This window comes from Alligator mississippiensis, chromosome 5 (genome assembly GCF_030867095.1).
Source record: "Alligator mississippiensis isolate rAllMis1 chromosome 5, rAllMis1, whole genome shotgun sequence".
Classification (NCBI taxonomy): Eukaryota; Metazoa; Chordata; order Crocodylia; family Alligatoridae; genus Alligator; species Alligator mississippiensis.
The window spans coordinates 141,853,830-141,878,757 of record NC_081828.1 but is presented as its reverse complement, the minus strand read 5'-3'; the positions used below and the strand labels follow the sequence as shown (position 1 = coordinate 141,878,757).

The 24,928-nt window shown below is 39.2% G+C and overlaps 1 protein-coding gene across 7 annotated transcripts in view; it reads right to left on the bottom strand.

Moving 5' to 3' along the window:
- TCAIM (T cell activation inhibitor, mitochondrial) overlaps window positions 1–24,612 on the bottom strand; it is a 28,882-nt gene extending 4,270 nt beyond the window's left edge. Inside the window, exons 1-10 of one of the 7 annotated variants that reach the window (XM_059728811.1) lie at window positions 24,436–24,502; window positions 21,447–21,486; window positions 20,305–20,378; window positions 15,512–15,647; window positions 14,258–14,411; window positions 11,784–12,036; window positions 7,142–7,264; window positions 4,160–4,257; window positions 2,324–2,415; window positions 560–792 (exon numbers count right to left, since the gene is read on the bottom strand). In XM_059728811.1, coding sequence (XP_059584794.1) covers window positions 560–792; window positions 2,324–2,415; window positions 4,160–4,257; window positions 7,142–7,264; window positions 11,784–12,036; window positions 14,258–14,411; window positions 15,512–15,647; window positions 20,305–20,333 — 1,118 coding nt within the window. In that variant the 5' untranslated portion in view covers window positions 20,334–20,378; window positions 21,447–21,486; window positions 24,436–24,502. The other 6 variants (XM_059728810.1, XM_059728812.1, XM_059728809.1 and 3 more) reach the window with 6 other exon arrangements.
- Window positions 24,613–24,928: the final 316 nt, after the last annotated feature.

Genomic DNA, 24,928 nt, shown 5'->3' with positions numbered 1-24,928 from the left:
AAAGCTGGCTTTTAAATGAGTTCTAGCCCACTGCTCTCGTAAGCATCACATTACATTGGTCATATAAACATATCATAAAATACAGATGCCTTGTGTAAGATTTCTGTCTTTACTAGACTGGATGCTTGTACCCATGTATAAAGCTGACTCTGTGCCCAACAGAATGAACAAACAACCTATTTAACTAAGTTAAGTACAGTAAAGATGAGTTTAGAAAGATACAAGTGTCCTTGTAGCGAAAGGGCACAATTTTCTCCTACATAACTAACCACTCAAGCAAAGTTATTTAAAACATTTAGGAACAGATAACTGTGATTTCATTACCATCAACAGAATTATGGTTACTGTATGCATACTGTTGACAAGCCATGCAACTTTTAGTCTCTTGTTGTAGACCGTTAAGATTTTCCAACAGAACATGAAAAATGTGAAATGCATTAGAAATAAAAATGCAACAAATGAGACTTTATACTACAATTGGTTATTTCTTAAAGCAATAATTGGCACGAGGAATAAAATGAATAAAAGGCTGATGTCTACTTTTCCCACAGATGCTTACCTTTCTAGAATCATTTTCAAGCCCCGCAGACTACGAGGGTGAAAAAGTAGTCTACTATTCAGTAATCTAGTATAGAAAGCATCAAGAGTAGTGTAATACTCTTCAAGAGTCAAAAGTGGCTGAAGCTCTTCAATGTATGTTATTTGTATGCCTCCTAGTAGATGGCTTATCTGGTCCTCCAGAAGGAGCAGCTTTTTTTGAAGTTTCTTATAGTTTGGCAATATCTCAAAAATCTGTACATACAGAATACAAATATTTCTTATGTTACATATAAAACAATATAATTTCCTTTAAAACATCAAAATACTGATTTGGTTCACCAAAGAACAAACTCTAAAGGAACAACAAAAATTAACAGTGCAAACATGGAACCCAAATGAAAAATAAAAATCCACAAAATACCAAAAGCTAGTGACTAATTGCAGCAAAAGAACTGTTAACCTTAGAATATTTTAAATATTTATCTTGCAGTAACACCAAAAGGCTACAACCAAGATTGGGCCTCAGTGTGAGGAGCTCTGTCCATGTGCGAGAGTTCCTATCCCAAAGCAGTTATAATTTGAGGCCATGTCTATACATACAAGGGTTTGCTAATATAGCTATCATAGCAAGCTTTCCTAGTGGAGATATAGTTAGTATTTTTTGTTGATGCAACTGCATCAGACCATGGTGCTGGCTATATTTGTCAGGGGTGTTGAAAACATAAAACAAAAATAAAACCCTCCAGCAGCATCTCATAACAATAAAAAAAATACATTAAAAAGTTCCATCAGAAGACTTGGGAATAAATCAGGTCTACTCTAGCTTGTGGATGACAAGGCAACAAGTCTATAGCTAATCAGCTGCAATGATCATAATTTGCTACATACCTACCAATTATGAAACTGCATCTATTCAGGCAGAGACGAGAGGTATATAAAAACTAGACAACAGAGCACCGAAAACATTGCTGATACAGTCTAGATCAGTGATCTTCAACAAACCAATTGTTTGTGGGAAATGTTGCCTACAAAATCCTCCAATGCTATTTGGGAACAAAGAAAATAAGAAAGCTAAACCTTAAGTTGAACAGCAGCAAAACCTGATGTGTCATTTGCTCAGCAATGTTGCCTATGGGTCAACAAAGGTAGAGGACCATTGTTCTACAAAAATTCCAAAACAGTTTCAGATTACTGTTCAGAGCTTCATGAATGCAAAAGGACCAGACTCTTAATACAGTACAAAATCCACTGTTTCAGTTCATGCATATTTTAGAGAGAAGTACCAAAGGAATTTTCTTGATCATCAGAACTAAAAAATGTGATCTTTGTTCTATGAAAACTAGAACACTTGATCAAATAATATTGCAGATTTTTTTTTAACATGATATCCTATTGTCTCCATTTTCTATGCATTTCTTCCACCAAACATGTACTCCTAGTCCAGCAGCCAAGATCTGTGACTAATCATTAAAAGAGCGCTAGTTCATATTACATTCCAGATGGTGAAATAACAAATCTGTTTGTCCTTGATATGGAACACAGAGTTGATTTACTTCTGGAAACTGAAAAAGCCTGGCAATAAAGATCATGGTTATTATGAACACCTACAAAAATAGATTATGTTAGAATGCAATACATAAGATCAGGCTGAATATTTTAACTACATTTGCATCATCACTCAACAGTTATTTACGATTTTTTGGTTACACAAAGATGAAAACAAATTTATGTATACAGGGTGACAAATACAAAATGATTATTCTTTACTATGAAATGTTCTTACTTTGGTCCAGTGGTGATGAACATCCATGGTCCCAAGCATTATGTGGCCTGTTGCACTCAGACCTGAACAATCTGTAAATATAACTGTGTATCCTAAAATGATGAAACAGTTCTTTAGTTACTTTCCACAACTATTTTTTACTGCTTTTCAACTATTCAAGCCTTAATCGGATCATTGCATTTCAGAACAAAAAAATCTTTTCAGGATAACCAAAAATGAGTAATAAGTTTGTGTGTTAATTCTCAGCATGTAAAGACCAGATCATTCTGAAAGCTCAAACTTAAGGATTTTTGCCCCCAATAAAAAACATAATGTATTATTTACTCTCTCACTCTCCCTATGCTTTAGGCAGATTTGCAATTTAGCTATACAGAATTTTATTTTATAGACTTTTTTGGACAATGTCACTTTTAAACAATGCACATGGAAGATAATGTACACTGAGTGAGGATTAGTAGCTTAGAGTAACTTTATTTCATGCAAATAATAAATGGTTAATCTTGCCCAAACCACCATGCCCACTACCACTCCCCACAAGGCTCTGCACGATACATTAATAAATAGATACATTAATACATACACCCTAAAATTAGAGCCTTCTTTGTTCTTTCAAAAGTGAAGGACACAAATGCTGGAGAATAATAATAAAATTACCCCTTTAGGTAATTCAGTCTAAAGATGGGGAAGAAATAATCAAGATTGTGCTAAGAACTGACTGGTAAAAAGGTACATACACCTGATTGCCAAATACTGGAACTCTGACAGTCTGCAAGGGAAAACCCACCATTTCCATGATTTTCTCTTTTAAAGGAGAATCAATTTTTAAAGTTTGTTGATCCATTCTTAAAGTTTGTTCGTGACCCCTTCACATATTTTTGCAACCCACTTTTGGATCACAACCCACAGGTTCAGAAATGCTTTTCTAGTGCCAACCAGTAGGCACTAGAGGAGGCTACAATGAATGCATTTTGCTTTCCACTCCCCTTCATGGGAGGAAGAGGGGAGAGGAAATTAGAGAGCAGGAGAGGAGAGGTAAGCAGGGTGGGGAAAGGGAGTCTAATTTCTATTCTTACTAGACTGCACACTTGTAGCCACGTATAAAGCTGGTTGTTCACCCACTATGTCTCCCTCTCTATGCACAAGTATGGAAAAATTAAATCTTTAAATGAGTTATTTTAAGTAGGTATTATCCACTTGTGGAACATTTCAAAGGCTTTTGAAACGTTTCGTTACATATGACTACACCTTAAACTACCACGATTCGTTTAACCTGAATAAAACAGTGAATTACTGAAGATTTACTTCTACTTACCATGGGGTAGAGCAGGCAGACAAAACCGTAACATATTTTTTTCCCACTACGGTAAGTCCCTCCATTTACCCCTTTCACAACAGTGTAAGTGGTCCATTTGTCCATGCCTTTTGTCTCCTTAGCCCAAGGAAAAATTGGGATTTTTCCTAGAGTTCCTGTGGTAGGAAAACTCTGGTTCTGGTAAAAATATTTTTGCCCAGTTTAGGATACATGTGGAATTTGTCATTCTTTTTGGAGTATGGTAGCATAGAATTTGCCCTCCAAAGTTGACACAAACAAGTTTAATGCTTCCATCCATCTATCCAGTAACTCTTGAAGTTATTTGAAAGGTAAGACATCAATTGATTCTAATGCCATTTAAACAGGAGTAGTATTTAAAGTAACTACTTTTAAAACTGCAGCGTATTGCTGATAATTTCAAGTAGCTCTGGCACTTTTTTTAGAATATCACAAGTGTAAAGTCTAAGATTCATGGTTGTATTATTGCACTGACATAAGGAAGAGACAAGTAACAAGAAACATACCTTTAACATTCATTAGAACTTCTGGTCTCTGGTGAGCTAAACGACTTAAACTGTGCAGCTGGCTACAACGATGAGCAATATCCCAACTTCTTTGCCACCTAAATAAAATGAAATTGAAAATATTATTTCAATCTCAGTATTATAAAGAGATATCATTCATTTATTATTTATGTTCGTGGCATATTTGGGCACTAAAAATGCAGATAATAATCACAAGATTGGGATACTTAGACCGGGGGTTGGATTAGATGACCTGAAGGTCCCTTTCAGAAAGATCTATTTTTCTATAATTTTATATTAAATTCACCCTTCTTCAAGAGCAATAAGTAGCAAACATCCCTGTGGGGAATGTGTAAAGTGGTCTGAGTAATATGCTATTAAACACTGTACATAAACCATTTGGCCAACTTTTTTACAATTTTTCTTGAAGCAGGTGCCAACTCTGTGATAGAGATTAAATGGGAAAAAACAAATACAAAAACCCTACACCTCTCCAAATAAAACAATTAAACATAAAAAGTAATGGATAGAAAAAAACATTTTGAGAAGCAATGAGCATTTTCTTTATAAGCAAATGGGTACTAAATACAAACTAGTTATTTATAAAATTACTGGTTTCTCAGGTGAAGGTAAGATTAGGATTGTGACCACTGCTGCAACACTAGTTTTTATTCTGCAAAGATAAATTACTTTACAAGTGGTCCCATCAACAGGGTTACTCTCATTGTACAGTTAAAATATGCACACTTACACATTACTGTTACTCTGTTCCACAAGGGGAAGGACTACTTCCTTCTTTGACCCTTTACTGAGATACTCAGTGCATAGTCCAATATTTGGCCCAACTGCTAGATAGGGACTGCCCCCCACCTCCCAGGCAAACCTAGGCAGGGGTCTGGGAGGGGCTTTAATCCCCCCTTCCCCAGCTCAGTGGTGGCTCCAAGCCCTGCAGGACCAGACTTAGAGGTGGGAGGTGTTGGCAAAGACCTGGCACAATCATCACATGTATGTGCTGGAGACGAGGAACAGGAGAGGGTTGCAGACAGCATGAGCTAGTGTAACCAAAGAAATCAGAGAACTACATTTACATTATAAAGCAGCACCTGTGAAAGCTAGAAGACTGGAATACCTAAGAAAGGAATCCCTCAGGTTTACGCAAGACTTATTCGAGTCTTTCTTGTCTTTTTGGTTTATTACATTTCATTTTAAGTTAGACCAAGTTGTGAGTGCTCTCTGTGTTTTACTGATTTGTATTTTAGAACAGGTTTTTGGTTGTTCTGTTGTGCTTTGAGTTTACAAAGTGCTGTGTTCAATAGATGCTTGCTTCAGAGAAAGGACTATTCTTGTTCAAGCTTTTATGAATTCAATGCCACTACCTTTCCCCCCTACCCTACTCCTTAGCCTAGCAGCAACTGCTCCCTACTCTCAAGTGGGGGGGAGGGGGGGGGCGGCAGGCAGAAGCCTGGAAGGCACTGCGTCCTGCTTCCCCACCCCCGCAGACCCGAACTGGTGTCCGTAGTGGCCAGGGAAGGGTTTTAAACCCCCACACTCCAGCATGCTAGCCCTGGGCTGGTGCCTGGTTACACCCCACCTGCTACAGCAGGGATGGGGTGAGAGCCTTGGAGGGCTTCTGTCTTCCCTCCCCTTTGACAATTGCTGGCAGGCGTGCTCTAGTGCCCCCTGGCTTGAGCCACTGCAGGCATGTGGCTGCATTTCCTGAATTAAAAGTGAATGCATGTCTATTTGCCAATTGGCTCAATCTGCGCAGCTTAGACTAACCTGCAAAGACAGAATCGATTCAGCCTCAGGCTTTTTGACTGTCTGTAACTAGCCTTGGTATCAAGGGCACAAGGAGTGCCATGCCGATATACTTATAGCATTATCTAGCATAATGCACATGCGTCTTAAATCTGACTGATGTTATACATCAAGGCTGCTTTGGCTCTTAGAACTGCAGAACTCGGGGTTCTTTCACATTCTCAGACAATGCAAAATTCTAGGTCTCTACTTACTTTTAATACTATGCACATTCTAGCACTGACCCAAACAGACACATATAGCAGTTTCTTTTCAAATATAATTACACTGCCAGTAAGAGAGATATCTAAACTGAGCTTTATTTCGTTCTAAGTTATTTTAAAGTTAAAATGTGCCAGTGTAGAATTACAATATTTTGATAAATTGTGGAAGAAAATTTTATATATAAAAATATAAATTAAATATTTAATTAACTTGTTTTGGTTCCTATATATGAACAACATTTTTAATAAGTTGTATTATATATAGATATGACCAAAAACAAGCTAATTAAAGTCAATGTTCAAAAAAGCTCTATAAAGATTTAACTCAAGAAATATCCTAAACAAACTGTGTAACTGCATTAAGAACAAATTTAAAAATATATCCTGAAGAGCTACATTTCTGTTCTCCAGTTTTAAACGAGTTGTATTTTCTGAGAAATAATTTTGGAGTAAAGAAATTAGAGAGAATATTTTAGCAACTTTAAAAGACAGGCTCTATTCTATGCTTTATGTTACCTTGTTTCCCTTATTTTGGATTGCAATACCACTTTTAAAAATCTTCACAGGGTGTCAGTAAGCCAAAAGTTGCGTAAAATGCAGAATTGAGAGAGAAGCTGTAGGTGTTTACTGCCAGACTAATTAAACTAAACAAGAATAAACCCCAATTCAGGAAAGTGATCTTAGCCAGCAAAGTAGCTAAGCACCTGCTTATTTTAAGCAATACCCAGGTCCTGCCTTGTAAGACTAGGACTAATAGAGTAAAATGTAAATGCAATTTTTAAATCCTTTAGAACTGTTCTGAAAAAAATAGAGAAATACCACTTTTTAAGCACACATAACAAAGATATTGTGATGGAATAAGCTCATGGTACTACTTTTTTAATGTAATCATGTGGTTTTACCAAACTGCAAAAAACGCTTGTTTGGATCACATGAATTTAGGTCTCCTGAATTTCATTACCTGATATCAGAGAGCTGTAGTTGATGACAGAGTTCACTTTTTAAACGCTCTAGTTCCTTCCTACGTGGCAAGCTGTTCTTCAGCTTCTTTATTGCACTTTCTTCATTATTCTCTAGCCAGGAACTAGAAAATGAGAACAATAGCCAGATGTACAATGCCATTTTTCGCAGGTAGGTTGCACAATAATTTACAAACATTATTGTTAACAGTAAAAGCTATTTCAAGGTACCAGGGAAAGTGAGATTTATTTAAAAACAGGCTATTTTTAATGTTACATTTCTGCTGTGGTATAAATAGGTAGATCCCTGAACAAACAAAGTCTCCAAAGCTCCAGGTTTATAAGCTTTTTAGAAAGCAGAATCTAAGAGATCTCATGGATAAAACATTGTTTTATTTTTTTTATGTCTCTTGATGGCAGTCAAATAAAGTCTAATATGACGTACTGGGACAGTATGAGTTTGAGCATTATGATAAAGCGAAGATTCAGTGGACCATGGAGTCAATTTCAATAAAATCCACTATTTGCTGATCACCAAGTTTCAAGGTAATACAGCAATCCTTATACAAGGTATCCAGCTGCCTGCTTTCATGAGTTGGAAAGTGAGCAAGGGGTCCTAACCCACCAGATCGACACCATTGGAGGCAATACCAACTCAGTCTTGAGGCATAACAGAGGGTATCAAATCCAGCTTACTGGAAACTGAAACCTTACATGACTTTTGCAGCTAGGTTCTCCAGAATTTGAAGAACTCGTTCTGGAGCCTAGGGGTTCACAATGACTTCTGATCATCTCACAACATTCAATCTTGGACTTCACTGAGACCACAGCACTTATACCTATCTGTGCAAAATGGTGAATGTGGTCATAGGCTATTTTTAAAAGCTGCAGGGACCCAGGCTAAAACAAGAAAAAGCAGAGGGAATACATGCCACAGTTGACAATATCCAGAAATATATGTCAGCAGGTGTTCTATTGTTGCCCCAAGGCTAACATGTAGTAAAGAGATGCTCTTTTCAGTAAGTCTTAAGAGCACTGAAGATTGACTTCCACTGAGGTGAATCAACAAAGCTCAGTGAAATTCCAAATCAAGTGACAGAGAAGTGACTAACGTGCCTAAATTTCTCTCTGTCCCTGACACGTTAAAAGTAAAGATGCAATAGGATCTGATGCAGGTTCCCTACAGTCATGCTTCCTGCCCTGCTACACAGCACATGAAGCACAAGCAGCACATGTAATATTGGTTAGAACTTCAAAAAAAACTAAACCAAACCCTCAATCTATAGTCATGAGAGATTTTCACAGAACCATTTAACCAAATATTTCTGAGTTATATTTACTTAAATAAGACTATCCCATTTAGAAGATGACCCCACAATAATTAGATTCTATATATGGAAAAAATTGATATAATTTTCCAGGTATAGAATCTAATTATTGAGGTCTGCCTTGAATTTGTCCCCCTTCCTCTGCTACAGCAGGTAAATTAAATTTGGGGTGTCAGGTGGCCTCTTTTCCTTCTGCCCCCCAACTTCATTCACCTGTAGGCCCGGCCCTTCTCTTCCTGTCAGACCCTGCTTTCCCTAAGCACGTGGAAGTGAGGGGTAAATTTGAAATAAATGTAGCTGTAGTAATCTGCATATAGTACCCATAGATTTAGTCCATCCAGAATTGATGTATTCTATCTTTTTTGCAATTGCTGCAAATTCTAGTACAGGTAATCCATAAACACACTTTTAAGCAGCGCTTCAGCACCTACTTATATATAGTACAAACTGTGGCAGAATACCATCCTTGTCTCTCTCCAAAACTCTGCTACCTGACAATTTAGTTACCATGATCACTCCTCTGCCCCATTTCTTCACATGACCCTGAGCTGGATACATTCCTGAGAGGGGGGAAACCTGCTCCCTCTGCCTATGTGACTCGCATCACATACCTCGATGAGGGGCTTATGCTCCCTATTGTTCTAAGCAATGCCAACCTGACTGGGAGGGGGCTAGAGAACCTGCCAGTCTACCCAGCGACCAGTGATGCATTTCAAATTGGTTGGCTGGCAGCCAACAGGTGCTGGCCTCCATTGGATCAGGTAAATGAGGTCATAAGGTCTATATAAATTAAGGACTGCCCAGGAGGAGGGGCAGTAGCCATAATGAAAACTCAGAAAGAGAAAAACTGGACTATCTAAAACTTACGCTCTCTTGAAACTCATGATCAATGAACTGCCTGCCTCCAGAGGGAATCTCCATCTGCCTCTAGATGATACTCGTGAGTAAGCTACCTGGGATCTAAATAGATATATAGCTTTCAGTAACTCAGATGCGTGATCAGAGGCTACCCACAGCCACCCTGTTTGTTCTATGGGATTTCTCCAATATGGCTCTACCCTGTACCCTATTCCAAACCTATTATTCCTTTTGTAGCCAATAAAGTTCTCCTTTGTACCTAGCATGGGAGACTTATTGGGAGTGGGTCTAGATTGTCTTGGGGTCCCCTTGGTTCAGCTGACTAAGGGAGACCACTATTTGTGCTTCACACTGAGGGAAGCACCCCAAGTTCTTGAAGTGGGTCGAGTCCCTCAAGGGCTACTAGGCCTGTGTTTCCCAGGGGGCACAGAGACAGAATCAACCCAGACCCTGGGTGAAGGCAATGTTACCCCTAGGCTAGTGGGTGTGCTCCAGGAAGGGGGTTGGCCAAATGCAAGGCACCCCCAGGGAGGCACTTAGAGCCTGGAAGGTGATTGGGCACAGTGAGGTGGATAGCTCAGCGCAGATGAGGCATAGGGTAACCTGATCCACCTTCATCTCATGGAACATAGGGCCACACTAATTATGTGCAACAGGCTAAGAGAGGGGGTCATAGAGGAATTCTAGGTGAACTGTTTTTGGTTCTGTTTAGTGATGTTTGCCAGACATCCAAGGCTGTTGAAAAAACAGGAATGATTGGAAATGGGCAATAGAGGTACTGTGCTCAGTTATGAAAGTGAAAATGAAGTTGAAATGCATGCAAGGGGGTAGCTCACCATGACTTGAAAAAGAGTCAGCACTGAGAGGGACTGCACTCAATGGACACTACTATATATATCTTTATTCAGATGGGCTGGACTAAACTATCCTTCTGGTAGGTTTCCATCAGCACGTTTGCCTATAGGCCATGTACTTCATAGTCAGTTTATATTACTGAGCACCAGCTGCTTTTAGCTGTAGATCAAAGATAGATAATGTATTTAAAGTGGTTTCCTTGTAGGCAAAGGTAAGACCAGAGGCTTCCCCCCCCATGCTGATTGGGGAGGAAAAACCTTGTTGTGTAGTTGAGTTAATACATTATTTTTCACAATATTTAAATTAGTGATCCAAATTTTCATTATAAACAACCAAATGACTACTGGTTCTTATTTTTACAAGATAAATTGCAACATAAAGGAAATATATCAAAACAAGAATGGTCAAATTATTTGAAGAATAGTGAATATTCAAATATTCAATACTCAATATTGAAAATAACTATGATGGTATGGTCAAAAACAACTCATTTGTAAAAATAATGTATAGTTCCATACAGAACACAATGTTTAGTTATGCTTTCAGTAGCAAACTATTGCTGTATGCAGGACATGTTATTGTAGAATAAAAGGTGCTCTCTGCCCTAGATCTTACAATCTAATTAGCTCTGCGCTGAACACAAGTAGCACACACTTCACATGGTTATATCAAAGGACTAAACTTGAAAATTTATAATGATCTTTGTATTTGAATTCTAGCGATTTAAAAACCTCAGGATCACCACACTCAAAAAAAAGGTGTGTGCATTTATAAGACATTTAAGAGTACTAACCTGTTTTCAATACTTGTTGGAAAAAACAAGACAATGAATACCTTTCATATATGTTTATTACATTCTGCCCCCCACCTCCCTTTATTTTTTTACTCTTACATGGCTTATAAATGCACACATCCTGGAAGTGAGCATTTTTATGGGCCCTACACTACAGTGAAAAATTGACAGTTTGGATTGTAGAGATTCAAATTTATAATTGTGTGATCCAAAAGGTACTAATTTTTGAATTACAACAATTGAAAACTTTTGCTTCCCCTGTTGAATTAGCAGTGGTATTCCATAGCAAACAAGCCATCCAACTATGACCTCTCACTATTTCCTGTTTCTTTACCCACTGGCACCTTGGTATTTCAGTAGCTCATTGGAGTGCCCTTTTATTACCATATTTTCTTACAGACACTGTTTCCCCCAAAAAAACAGGTGCTAGAAATTGAAGTGTGCATTATATGCAGGAAATACAGCAACATTAGTTTCTGCTGCTTAATCTTTGGCTGAGTGAAAGCAAAAGTGAAGTAAGAAAGCAATCCACAGAGAGCAAAACAATGAGCAGGCTCAGGTTCCTAGCTGCTGGTACTCTGTTACTTGATACAAGTAAAGACCTTTTGCTCATTCTGCCTTTCAAAAATAAGATGTGTATCTTATTTCAGGGTGGTGTTGTATGCAAGAAAATACAGCATACTGCTGTACCATACAGAACCACACTATGAATGATAAAATATAGAACAATTTATCAGGAATTTTTACATCTGTTTTTCTGATATTTTATCCTGATAAATGTTAATTAAAGAAATAAAAATCTTTACATACATTAGGGTAGTTTCCATTTTCTGGGCTTGCTCTAATTCTTCCTCAGGATCCTTGAATCCAGTAAATGAATAATAAGTCTTGTCCCATTTGATTGGCCTGTAGAATGTCCCTTTTGCTTCCTTGTGGGGTTGAGAGTCCACACTTGCATTCAGGCTCTGAACATGTTCAGTAGATAAGCTGCAGGAGTTGAGAATATCTAATACTGTGCTTAGCAGGTCCCTGGTGTGCAAAGTAAAACTGACTGCTCGAAATCCTGTGAAATGTAATCCCCAAAACAATTAGATAACTTAAGAATGAAAGCGTTATATGCAATTATCTTACAAAACTAAAGCAAACCACACATGTATAATGATAAATTTCACAGTAAAATTATGTATAAAGTTTATTACACAAGTACAGCAGACTAAACTGCTTTCATGAGAGAAGACATCAGAATATAGTTTAACCTAACAATGTCAAACTCATCTGGTCCCACTGGCTAGATAAGTGGTACAGGGCTGGTCTATGGGCCGGATGAATTCCATGGAGCTGGCTCCACAGACCACCCCCTTCACGTTGGAATACAAGGGCCTGCTGCGCCCACTCTAGAACACATGGTGCATAGCCAGGATGCACAATGCATACAGTGCCTGCTCCAGCTAGTCCAGGACAGACCAGCCAGGGTGGGTGCTATGTGCAGTGATGGTCCTAGACCAGCCCAAGCAGGTACTGTTTGCAGCACGTGTCTTGGACTGGGTGAAGCAGGAACCTTATGCAGACTGGCTCATAGAATGGCTGGAGCAGGCACTGTATACAGATCATATTTGGTACCCTGTGTGTGAGGCCAGTCTGGTGATGCATGCTGTGTGCCCCAGAAGCAGCAGTAGGGACTGGATGATGGGGCTCCGCTGGCTATACCTCTGACACTGCTTTAATCTTTACAACCGAGTTGAAAACTACTTGGCTTAAGTGTGCTTTATCTGCAGTTGCTGCAAAAAAGAAGAGCCACAAAACACTTTTGTTGCCTTGTGGCAGTTTTGTCTGAAAGACCTTCTGTACCAAACAGCATGTTGCATAGAATGAATTATAAGGGCTAAGAGCACTCTGCACTCTTAAGAGTATAATTTCTTAGACACGTCATAATTCTTCCCATGTGTGTGGGGGGGGGCTAAGGCTACATCTGTACTATAAACTTACCATACTGCATAGAAGTGCCCTCAGATACACTGCACTGCTCTGGGCAGGCTGCCTCCTAAACTAGAAGCAGTGTGGTCTCATTTGCATGGTCAGTTTAATTAGCTTCGGCATAAACAATCTGACACCATCACTCAGTAGTGTTGAATAGTCTACTCCAAAAGCTGCGTGGAGATGGCTACACCACTTCCACAGGCTTGAGGGTGCTGACATCAGTAAGTTTCCTGTGTATAGACAGAGCCCCCATGACTTGCCTGAGGTCATGAAACAAGTCAATAGCAGAATCGGAAGAAATACTACAGGCATCCCAGTTCACAGTCACCTTTCTCCAACTGCTAATGCGACAGAACTCTAATATTCTTAGAAATAATTGATTCAAGAAACCCACTATTCTTTTTCTGCAGATTAATGAGTTTTGTGTCTTGTAAATTTTATTCATGCAAGAATTTTTTAACTAGTAAGAAGCATAACATGAAGTAAAATACATAACAAATACAGTTTAACATTTCATTAGAAACAAAATTGTAAAAAAGAAAAAAAAAATTACATTCACAAATAGTCCAAAATTGACAACGAATCATCTTCTCTTCTCAATCTATTAACGCTTCGGGCATGCTGCAACTTCTACTTAAAAATGTTCTGTTGCTGCCCTAGGACAATTAGTTCTCCTATAACGTGTCTATTCTATACAGTATACCTTGAACACATAACAAGGAAATTACTGAACTATTGCTCAGGTGCAGAGATGCAGAATGGAATTAAAAACCATTGTGACTGAGCAAATATTCCAAGGTGCATTTTGACTTTGTTTTAAGATTACTGGAAACTAACTCCTAGTTGCATTTAACCCAATTCTCTTGCTCATTGAAAATGTGCAGTAACCTGGGGTTCCTTCTAAGGCCACATCCAATGCCGACTGACAGTGGACAGAGTTTATTAGAGACAGCCCTGTAAAAGTATGAAAAATGTTACAGAACACAGCTGTGGGAAGGTCTTTCAGCAATTGTCATATTTACTTGATTCCAAGATGAGTTTCCCTCACCCCTTCAACGGCTTTCCCTGCTACTTTCTCCCTTTAACTGCTTTTCCATAGCAGTGGGAGGGAGAGGGGGGGAGGAAGAGAAGAGAAGAGAGAGGGGGTGAATTTAATACGGCCCTCCAATAATTAGATTCCAAACAGAAAATTATAACAAATTTATAATTTTTCATGTCTAGAATCTTATCATTGGAGAAATCACCTTAAATTTAAAATCATCTTAGATTCAGGCCATTTAGGAAGAAAAGTTACCAAAAAAAGTCACCTGAAGGACTGAGGGATTCTTGGACACTAGAAGAATTGTGCTCTCTCTCTCTCACGTAAAATGTGAGACGAGTTGGTGTAAAAGGTTTATATCCTGGTTTCTGTATATTCTCTAAATAACCATTTAGCCTCTTCAGAGAGTTTTCATTGATTTCCTGTAACAAAGGAAAAAAGTTAAGAACTGTTGTAAATAAGGACTTTTGTTTGCTAATTTCATATTAACTTCTTTTTAAAACAAATAGGAAGAGTATTAGTTTCACAATAGCTTCTGATCATAAGCTCACCTTTCTAATTCCTCCAAAAAAATCATAAAAAATTATCTCAATCTATATGTGAGGTTGACCTGTAATAAGATCTTTGAAAGTTTCAACTTTTGTACTTGTACTATTCTTGTGCATGCAATAAACATACTAAGTCAGAATTTGTTTCAGCTGGTTTTTATTTTAGTATATTTAGTGCATTTAACCCCTTGGTTCCTTTCCTTGGTTATTTGATTCTTCGGGGGGGGGGGAGGGGGGAGGAGGAGGGGAATCTCACAAGAGCAATAGCAGTTCAAGGTCTTTACTTGTAGTTACCTACTTAAAGTCAGGGAAAAAACCTGTTTTCCCCAAAGTTCAACCTCCAAAAGCAGGGTTGACTTCTAATCAGAACATGCTATAATTATGAAAAATTTTGATATTGAAATATAATCAAAAAAGGAACATTTCCATGGCAACAAAACACAATACATTTCTGATAGGCAAAAGTAATTTATAAATATAAATACTCTTGTTGCCTATCAGAAATTCACCAACTGTCTTCATTGAAAAAATAGTTAAAATGATGTGTGATAAATTAAAGTATGCAACAATGCTTAACATTACACACTGTAGCTTCCAAAACAGCTGAAGAGCAGAGGTTGATTAAAAGTGTAAAAAAAAGTCATCATTTGTCCAGTGATGCTAATCTGGAAGGCTGTCAAAAAAAATAGTAGAAACACAAAATTTAAAATTAATGCAAGACTTCTGATTGTTAAAGGAAGTGATGTATAACACAGGGCAGATTAGAGAATTTCAGGATAAACTGTGTGTAAATTAAATTGAATAAGTGACTGAAGAAAGAAGAATCTGAAGTATGCTATTTTAATACAATTATTACTTTCCTGCTTTCCAGCATCAATCATGTTAAAATGTTATTCCTGACAGTGTAAAAACTACAATATGCCCATATAAACCATATATAAGAAAAAACGCTACTAAAAACTTAACATTTTTACCCTCTCTCTAGGATGCTGGCCAAAGAAATCTGGATGCACAGCAAAATAGAAAGGTCTGAGAGCATTGATGGCATCAGCCCCTGACAAAGCTCTTGCTTGAAGAATCCACTGCAGCAATATTTTCTCCAGACACAACCTAACAAAGTAATAGAAGTTTTATGCATTAAGTAATCCACCAAATGACAAAGCTGTGATATACATTACATAAAAGAAATATACCTAGAATGGTGTAAACACTCTCAATATAAAATCTATATCACATTAAAAAGATGCAGCAGAAGCCTGAACACTGGATTTTCATCCCCTGGGATCTACAAAATCCCATTTAAACAGAATGAGGTTATAGTGTTTCAGAGATGCTGGCTGCTAATGGCTCTGATTAGAACCATTTAAAGAGTGGGATAACGGTCTCTCTCTCTCTCCTTAAAATATGCTCAAACGTAAAGCTCCCACAAATTCCTGTGATTAAATACTAGTGACTGAATTAAATTGGACATATCTGCCTCTGGTGTTTGAACTGTTGTTTCTGAAAGGCAATGTCCATCAACAATTTCAAATCTTTAAGCTGAAAACATGGTACTTGTAAAGCACTCTGATATTCATGGATGAAGACTATGATAACAAAAAAAGCATTATTTCTGGTTTAAAAAACAAAAATCATACTTCAGCTAAGACAAACCACCCATGTTTGCTTCCAAGAGTCATATGCCCATGCCTGTTTTTTAAACCTAAGCAAACTTAGCATGCTTTGGAAATTAGAGTATTTCCTAAAGATAAAAATGATGTAAGCAGACAGACCAGAGTAAAAGATTAAAAAAAAATGTTATCTGAAATTGAGGAAAGGAAGGATGAAAGAAAGCAGCGGAAGAAAGGAAATGTTAACTGGGACCTGCTTTTGGTAATAGGTGGATTGTTTAAAGTCAGATATGAGTGGAGAGAGCTTTTGGATGAAGAAATCCTAGCTCGATTAAACACCAGTGTGAAGGAACAAACTTCAATTAGGTAAAAGTTAAAGGAGAATTTTCAAGACTAAGTGGGCAAGAAGTAGGTCAATGGAAGGAAGAATGGAGAGAGTTAGAGCTGAACCATCAGAATCATAATTTTTAACTGACGTAAAAAGAAACAGGTTGCAACATCAGTTAACAATGTTTAGTTTCCCAACCTAAAAAGTCACAAGACCACATCACACTGATCTCTCCAGAAGACTGTCAGGAAGGAGAGTAGAAGTAGGGACAAGTTCTGGCAACATTCAGGAACTGGGAGAAAGCAGATTTGCATAACAGAAAAGAGACAGGAGGAAAAAGCATATTCTGGGTAAAGAATCAATAAATTTTCTAACCGTGGTTCAAAGTTTGCTATCTGAGTTAGTGTATTAAGTATCAAGGCCAGTAGACATAAAAACAAAGTTGTGGAGTAAGTGATAATTTTATAATACGATTTCTTCTTTTGAATTGATTTCATAATGTTCTAATTAATTTAGCACTGCAAATCACTGTCCCTTTGATCAACATTCACAATTGGTTTAAACCTAAGAAGCAGAGTACAGGTTTGTAAAGCAGTACCATATTGTTTTAACTTTATATATAATCTCATTAAACTGCACTTCAAAACACTGGACACAGTTACAGAATAGCCAGAAGCTAACTGAACTGAGACATGTAAATACATGAAGAATAAGAACAAAGTTGCATACTTCACATAAAAGTGATGATCATATAAAAACTAATTAAGAAGATACCATGATAAAATTCTATTCAGACAATTTCTTTGGGTGAAGAATTTTACTGAGGAATAGATGGCACATTAATTTTTTTTGTCTGCCATTACTATAATGGCAGAAGTCGCCTAACAGATTATTTTTGGCCTGGGTTGTTAAATTTTCATGACAATTTTGCAAGGCAAGGAAAAGGAAGATCAATCAACATTTACTGCACATGCAAAATGCCTTTGCAAATGAATACTGCGGTAAATCTCAGTTAATTCAAATTTGTATAAAAGGGGAAAGGGCTAGTAAAGCCAACCATAAATCAAAAACACAATTCCCCACAAACTCTTTTACAAGCTGAGACATCTGCAAGTGTGCATATTATCAAAAATTAAATAAGGGGGAAAAATAGCACAATATAGAGCTAGCTACCTGGTTCAGTATTCAGGAAACATCTTTTTTTTTCTTAATGATTTTGCAAAAAGAAGTGTCAGATTAAAAATATATTGTTCATATAGTCATAATAGTTAGAACCTCCAAACACTGCACCATTTGGCAGATTCAGTCATGTAACTGAACTTCTATCCACCAGTATTAAAATTCTGATTGTATTGTCCAATCTCAGAGCTTAATATGAACTTTTAATTTTATTTTCAACAACTTCTTAAAAACAAGGGTTAAAAGTTCTTAGGTTGAGATAGTGACCCTTACCTTATCTTCTTGTCTGTATGTCTATTCCTTTAGTTAGAAATGTAACAGCAACTGAGGCTGACATTCACCCATCCTTTACTAAAACAAAAATGAATTAGAAGGGCTTGAAAAAAAATCCATTTGCCCATGACAAGCAGAAAGCTTTCCTTGACAAAGGAAGGTGGCCTATGCTACAAACAGAAGTCACCTTTTTGCCACCATAAATTTTTTTATAATGGCACAAAGTCCAAGCAAACACATCTATGCTCTTTGTCAGACCACAAATTCCAAAATTGTGGCCATGACAATGGGGTAAACATTTTTTGCTGCTTTTTTTGCAGCGGACCTCTGACAGAAGAGTATGAGCAACCCAGAGGTGCTTACACTCTCCAGCTACCCTGGGCAGGTGGCTCCTGGCCCTTCAGGGGCCCAACCTGCTGTGCCCTAGAGATTACCCTGTAGGAATTTGCAAAGGTGCACCCCAAGTTGGGGCATGGCAATGTGATAGGAGTGCCTGGGGAATCCCCTGCTAGGTTTCCCCCATTTGCAGTCATCCCACAGGATCAAACCCCTGAAGTCCCAGGAGGATCAGGGGGCCCATCCTGTGGGACAACAGGCAACATTTGTGGAGCCCAGTGAAGCAAATGAGCTGTGCCAGGATACAGGATACGACATCTGTTGTAACCTATGCCATCAACTTCTTTGAGGAATGTACACTTCTCATTTATAACAAACGACTAAACTCCAGGTCCTTCTGGTTTTAAAAACCAACAGTAAAAATGGGAACCAAGTCCAGATCAAAGAAACGTTTTGTATTGACAGATATCTTGATCACCTCTTATACATGTTCTTGTTTTGTGAAGCAGCAGACCAAAAATACCAAGTCTGGTCAGCTTAATTGCTGCTACCCAGGACATCAGAGTAAGGAAAGGGTGAAGAACTGCATTGATTTCATGCTATAACTCTTGTTGCTAGTATTATCTCTGAACTACAGGAAGGCTCTGGAGTTATCCATGAGGCAAAATACTGAGGCTAATTCCATTTGCTTGGAGGAAACAAAGAAGGGAATCAGACTGTAATATGATGGGTCTTTAATTATATGCTTTATTAAGTTCTGTATCAGAACTTAGACATAGGGACACAAAACACTAAGACTTCAAGAACTGAAAAATAAAAACTCTTTCCTGCTATACACTTCTTTTGCTGAAAGGAAGCAGGTAGAAGCCAAAAGGAGAGAAAAAGTTTTGCTTCCAGTAACCAGAAATCACATTTAATCAGATACCTACCAGCTGCAAACCTATGAGACCTTAAAAGATAACCTACAATGAAATTCCACATAAGCATTATACTCCTTCCTAACTGGTGAGTCCAGCAAGGGGCTTATAAACTGCTCTTTACTGCTCCCTGTTCCCATCTATCACACTTATTTCTGGGAAATATGCAAGTTTTTCCAATAAAGCTGACTGCCTACTTTGGAACATGGTAATAACTTCTGTCCACTACCTTAGTGAGTAAACATGAATTATAGGGCTATCTTCAGTTGTTTTGTTTCCTAAGTAATAATCTCACGATTGCAAGATGCAGGCTCGGGATTCTAGCCAAAAATCTATACTGAACTAGATCAAAAAGAGAACACTCACAGGCCAAAATTAGCTGGCATGACAGAAGGATAAACATACATAAAAGTAAAAGATGGACCTGAGACTGGAACAAAGGAACAAAATAAAGACAGAACTGAAATGAATTTAGGAAAGAACAATTTTAAGAAGGTGTCTTGTTCAAGGAGAAATTGTTTGTTCCAGGAATTGGACTCAGATCAAGGAAGATAAGGAGACAGGGATTCATAACCAAAAACAAGGTCATTACTGCTCAGTGAAGGACAGTCTGAGCATTGTGAAAGATATTATGAAATACAATCTCCATGACAAGATATTATGCAATAGGGTTGAAGGACAGACTAGTTTATTGATTCCTGAAAGAAGGGGTGTACTACTACTGTGAAATTTAACATTTTCTTGTAGGCTGGAAAACTGTTAAAAACAGGTCACTTTATTCTTGGTATATTTGCTCTTTCTGAAGTGCTGGCTTTTAATTCAGTAACATTTAATTATTTTATTTTAGCTTAGGCATGCCACTTTCTTCCGCACAACAAACCCATTTCAAAACTTTGTTTTGTTTCCCTTGTGTCTGACTACTCTCTTACCCACTGCACAATTGCAAAGTTTTTTTTAGAACCCTTAATTGCAATTATAATAGTGTGAAATGTTATATAACCTACTGACTGAGCCAAAGAACTAAATGGCACTATTAAATACAAAAACAATCATCATCATTATACAAATTCAAGTCACAAACAGGCAATTTTTTAACACTGGATTTATCTGGCAAATGACCTTACCTCCTCACAGTTCTCAAATGGCCAAACATCTCAATGCTTACGCTCAAGTCAACTTTCAGACATCCACTGACTCACTTAAAGAAACATACAAAAGAATGATATTTAATAAAAAGGGAATACATTGTCAATTCTTCATGGAAGAGATTCCCCAACTGTCATCTGCAAGGCCTGGTAACTGATTCACTGATTGCACCAGATCCATTATCTCTTTTCAAATACAAGTTTGATAAGGACAGATGAAGTCTCCAAGAAATTGAGGGATGACAACAACCCATTACTCCAAAATGTCTGGAAACCATGATTTTGTGTCCTTATAGAAACTAGCTTTCAATTTAAGATTAACTGACAATAGCAATAAACAAGAAATCCACAACAAAAGATATGGTGTCGTATAAAGAAAAAACTGTAAATACAAATAAGTTTTAGAAATTAGTAGTTAATAAATTTGATAATATATCCTCTCTATAAATCCAGTTTATACATAAAAAATTCCTATTCTTCAAATTTTCCTTCTGATGTTTATAGTGGTCCTTTCAGCAAGACAGAAACTGATGTACAAGGGGAAGAATAAAATTGACTGTACAAAAATACAGTACTAACAAATCCAGATAATAAACAAAAAAGAGATATAGCAAAAATGTTTTTCCACACAAACTTCCAATAGGTATAGTAATACTAGATGTTAGTAGAGTTAAGAGTAGGATCAAAATTTTTAGATGAAGTTTTCAAATTGATTTTGTCCCTTTAAAAACATGTGTCACCCACAAAACTAGTATCAGAAAATACTTATATAATGCAACTCCTTGCCACAGAGATATCATTGAAATCAGGAGTTTAAGAGAATCGAAAAAAAAAAAATGATGCTAGCCATTTGCACACAGATAATAAGAATACCCATAGTTATCGCAGTAACTACTAAATAAATCAACCAACTGAAAAAAAGGAAAAAAAAAACCTAAACAAACAAACCCCAAACCCAAGAGTTCAAAAGAAATATCAACAAGTCATAAATCAGGGAAGAAGCCAACATTTAATTATTGAGCTTAGAAGGAAGTTCTCTCAAAACTACATGTTGCAGTAGGTCTTCTACCTTCTTCTAAAACAGGAAATATTAAACATGTGGCCTGTAGAGCTCCTCTTACCTGATCTGCCTGACTACTGGTGGGCCAGTAGGAAGCATGGCTGTGGGAAGAAAGAGGAAACAGTGGCCTGTTGCAGAATCCAGGCCCTCAGGCCCTGGTAGACAAGGTGACTGGTAGCAGGAGAGTAAACAAAGGCTGACACAGGCCCAGTTACCCTCCTGTTGTGTCACCTATCTCCCTGGCCATGTGCTTTGAGTCAGAGCTGGAGCTGGAGCTGCATGCTCAGGGTTGCAGCCAGAGATGCCGCTGAATGGTCACAGTCTTCTTTGTGCCCAGGATGGATCCAGCCCTCAAAGAATTTGAAACCTCTACTCCAAAATATCTGGCATTGGCTGCTGTCAGAGAAAGGTCACTGGACTAGATGGATCCCTAGCTCTTCCTCTGTGGCACTCACCAAGCATTCAAATATTGGGCAAAATGAAAAGTCAGTAAAAATAAACAATTTTCTTAACCTTTACATCACAGACACTTTATAAAGGGCAAGTAAAGCAGACTTAGGAGGATGCAGGGACTACAACAGTCCCATTATAAAATTACTGCTTTTGCAGTTCCTATTTTTTAGCTAACTGAATATCAAGAGGACCCATTCTTTCTTTGTGCCTTAGCAGTTGTCTTTTCTTGAAAAGTTTCATTTAGTCTTACAGTTATGTAATACGCAGTTCGATTTGGTTGTTAAATTATGCTTAGAGGGATTTGTGCTGGCAATGGAAAACCCCCAGTAGTCTTACTAACCAACAATGACACTTTACACAAGTGTTTTAAGATAATACATAATTTATATTTATTTTTTAAATTTTTATTATTATTAATTTTTTTACACAGAGTTAATGGATTATTGAAAAAGAACAACATATTTGGAATTACTTCATCTGAACCCTACTTAACAGAAGTATTTTACTGAAGCCAAAAACAATTTTACTTGTGTTCCACTTCAGATACTAAGATCTTGGAGAACAAGACATCATTGTGTACATTATTATTATTAAATAACCAAGTGAATATTTGGCGCCATGTAGTTACTAAGCCTTGGTTTTCAACTTTCAAGACCAAGAGACACACAAATAAAATCAGTAAAGTAAAAATAAACAAACAAACTATTAATGGAAGTTTTTAAACAATTGGGCCTTTTTCAAGCAGAGTAGCAAATCAGGTTACATAAAGCCTACCTAACACTGTGTTCCTGTTCTCAGCGTCCCACATTTAACTGAACTTGCCTGGGCTGGTGAGCTCCCTGGGCAGCCTGCTGAACCACACAGCTGAACATTCTAGGTTACGCCCATCTCAGTACGAATGACATGAACCACGAATGTGCAAAAAAATGGAAATGCTAAAATATACAAAAATTCTCTCTTACGCAGGTAGTGCATGAGCAATTGTAGCCAGGATGGTCCAGAAATTATGACAGAGGATGAAGCAACTGTCTCAAGTTGCAGCAAAGCAAGTTTAAATTAAATATTAGGAAGGACTCCCTCACTGGAGGGTAGTGAAGCTGGAGGGTAGTGGAACAGGCTACCCAGAGAGGTGGTGGAATCTCTGCCCTTGGAGGTTTTTAAGACCCAGCTAGACAAAGCCTTGGCTGGGATAATCTAGTTGGGGATGGTCCTGCTTTAAGCAGGGGGTTGGACTAGATGTGACCTCCTGAGGTCCCTCCCAACCCACATTTTTTGATTCTGTGATTTCTTAGGGTGCCATCTTTTATTGGACCACCTCTGTAGTTGGGAGAGAGTAAGACAAGCTTTCAGATACAAGATGTTCTTCTTCAGGTCCAAACACGAGTCAAGCATAGAATACTATTGTTTTCAAAACACAATAAATGGATTATTGAGAAAGCATACCCATATCTGGACTGACTTAATCTGAACCCTGCTGAACAGGTGTGTTTTACTAAAGCCAAGCACAATTTTCTTTGTATTTCACAAGTGGTGCTGAGCCTGGCTCACCACAATCAGACCTAAGAGGACAAATGTCTTGCATTCTCAAGCTCATCTAAACTCGCTCCCAACTACAAAGATGGTCCAATAAAAGACAGTGCCCTGGGAAAGCCTTGCCTCTGCGGTCATTTCTGGATCATCCTGCCTACAACGTTGCTCCAGCACTATCTGCATTAAAAGGAAATGCTTGCATGTTTTAAAGCTGCAGGCAACATGGAACGAGTCCTGGCGAGTCAAGGAAGACAGCAACTTAGGCTTTTCCAAAGGAGATTTTGTACGAGGCGCCCACTACGCGTTACTGCTGTGGTCCTGGCTGCACTTCTTGCACCTTTTTGTTATTTATTCCCCATTTGTGGCCCCACCAAGCCCCAGGATCTCCTGGTTGACTTCCTCTGAGCCCTGGCCAAGCTGGCTAGCTACAAGACCAGGAAGGAGGCTCTGGCCAGGGGAACGCAAGCAAGCTTGGGGCTGTCTGCCTGCTGCTCCTCCGCTCAGGTCTCTGGGCAGTTTTACCTGTTGGTCAGCATCCACAGGCTCCCTCCCCTCCTTCAGGGGGCAGCGGTTGCTGCCAGTCTGCTTTGCTCCCTGTCCTCTTTGAGTCCCTTGCAGGAACCCAGGACCTCACTCCCCTTCCTGTTTCCTTTTCATTTGCCCCAAAAAATCAGCTGGGGAGTCCCCAAGGGCCTCCCTTATCAAAGGGAGATTTACAGTCCTCCAGGAGGGGCTTAGGGCACATCCAACCGGCCGCCACACGTTGCATACACTGAGCGGCCGAAGCACGCAGTAAAGGGAGACCGGTCCCCACCGTCCCCCGGGAAACGGACCACGCAGCTATAGCGGGGCCGAGCAGGCAGCCAGGTGCGCACTTATGCGGGACACTGCGCCAGAGCTTCCTGCGTCCCGCGAAGCAGCAACGCCCAAGGAGCCCGAGCCCGAGCCCGAGCCCGAGCCTCGGCCCCTGCCCGGGGGCGCAGAAGACGAGGCTCCCCTCGCGCAGCTACACCTTGCCGACTGACTCGCTCACAGCAGCACTCCCCGCCCCCGCGCAACGCTCTTACCGTAAGGCCCGCTCCGCAGGGACCCTGCCCCGCCCCGAAGCAGGGGGCGGGGCCAACGGCAGCAGCGCCCCCGCGCGCCGTGTCCCCAACCAGCCCGCGGCTACAGGAAGTAGGGGAAGGTGTGGGGGGGGAAAGCGCGCGCAGCTCCGCATGCGCACTGCTCAGCCGCATCGCCCGCCGCATGCTGTTGGAAGCTGTGACAGCCAAACACTCCTTCCGTGACGTAACCCCACCCCCGAGCTGGCATCAGAGTATCCGAAGTGGGAAGGATTGGGGGCGGGGGAGAAAAGCAGGCGCGGCTCCTCCCAACCGCTACTAGTGGAGCCAGTGGCAGCCGAATGCTCCATTCTCCGTGACGTCACCGCGCCCCTCCACAGAGCCAACATCTGAGTACTTCGCGAGGGAAGGGGGGGGACAGCGCGCGGCTGCGCATGCGTCCTGTCACTCTTCCTACCAGTTGCGGTTGGAGGTAGCGGCAGCTTAAGGCTCCTCC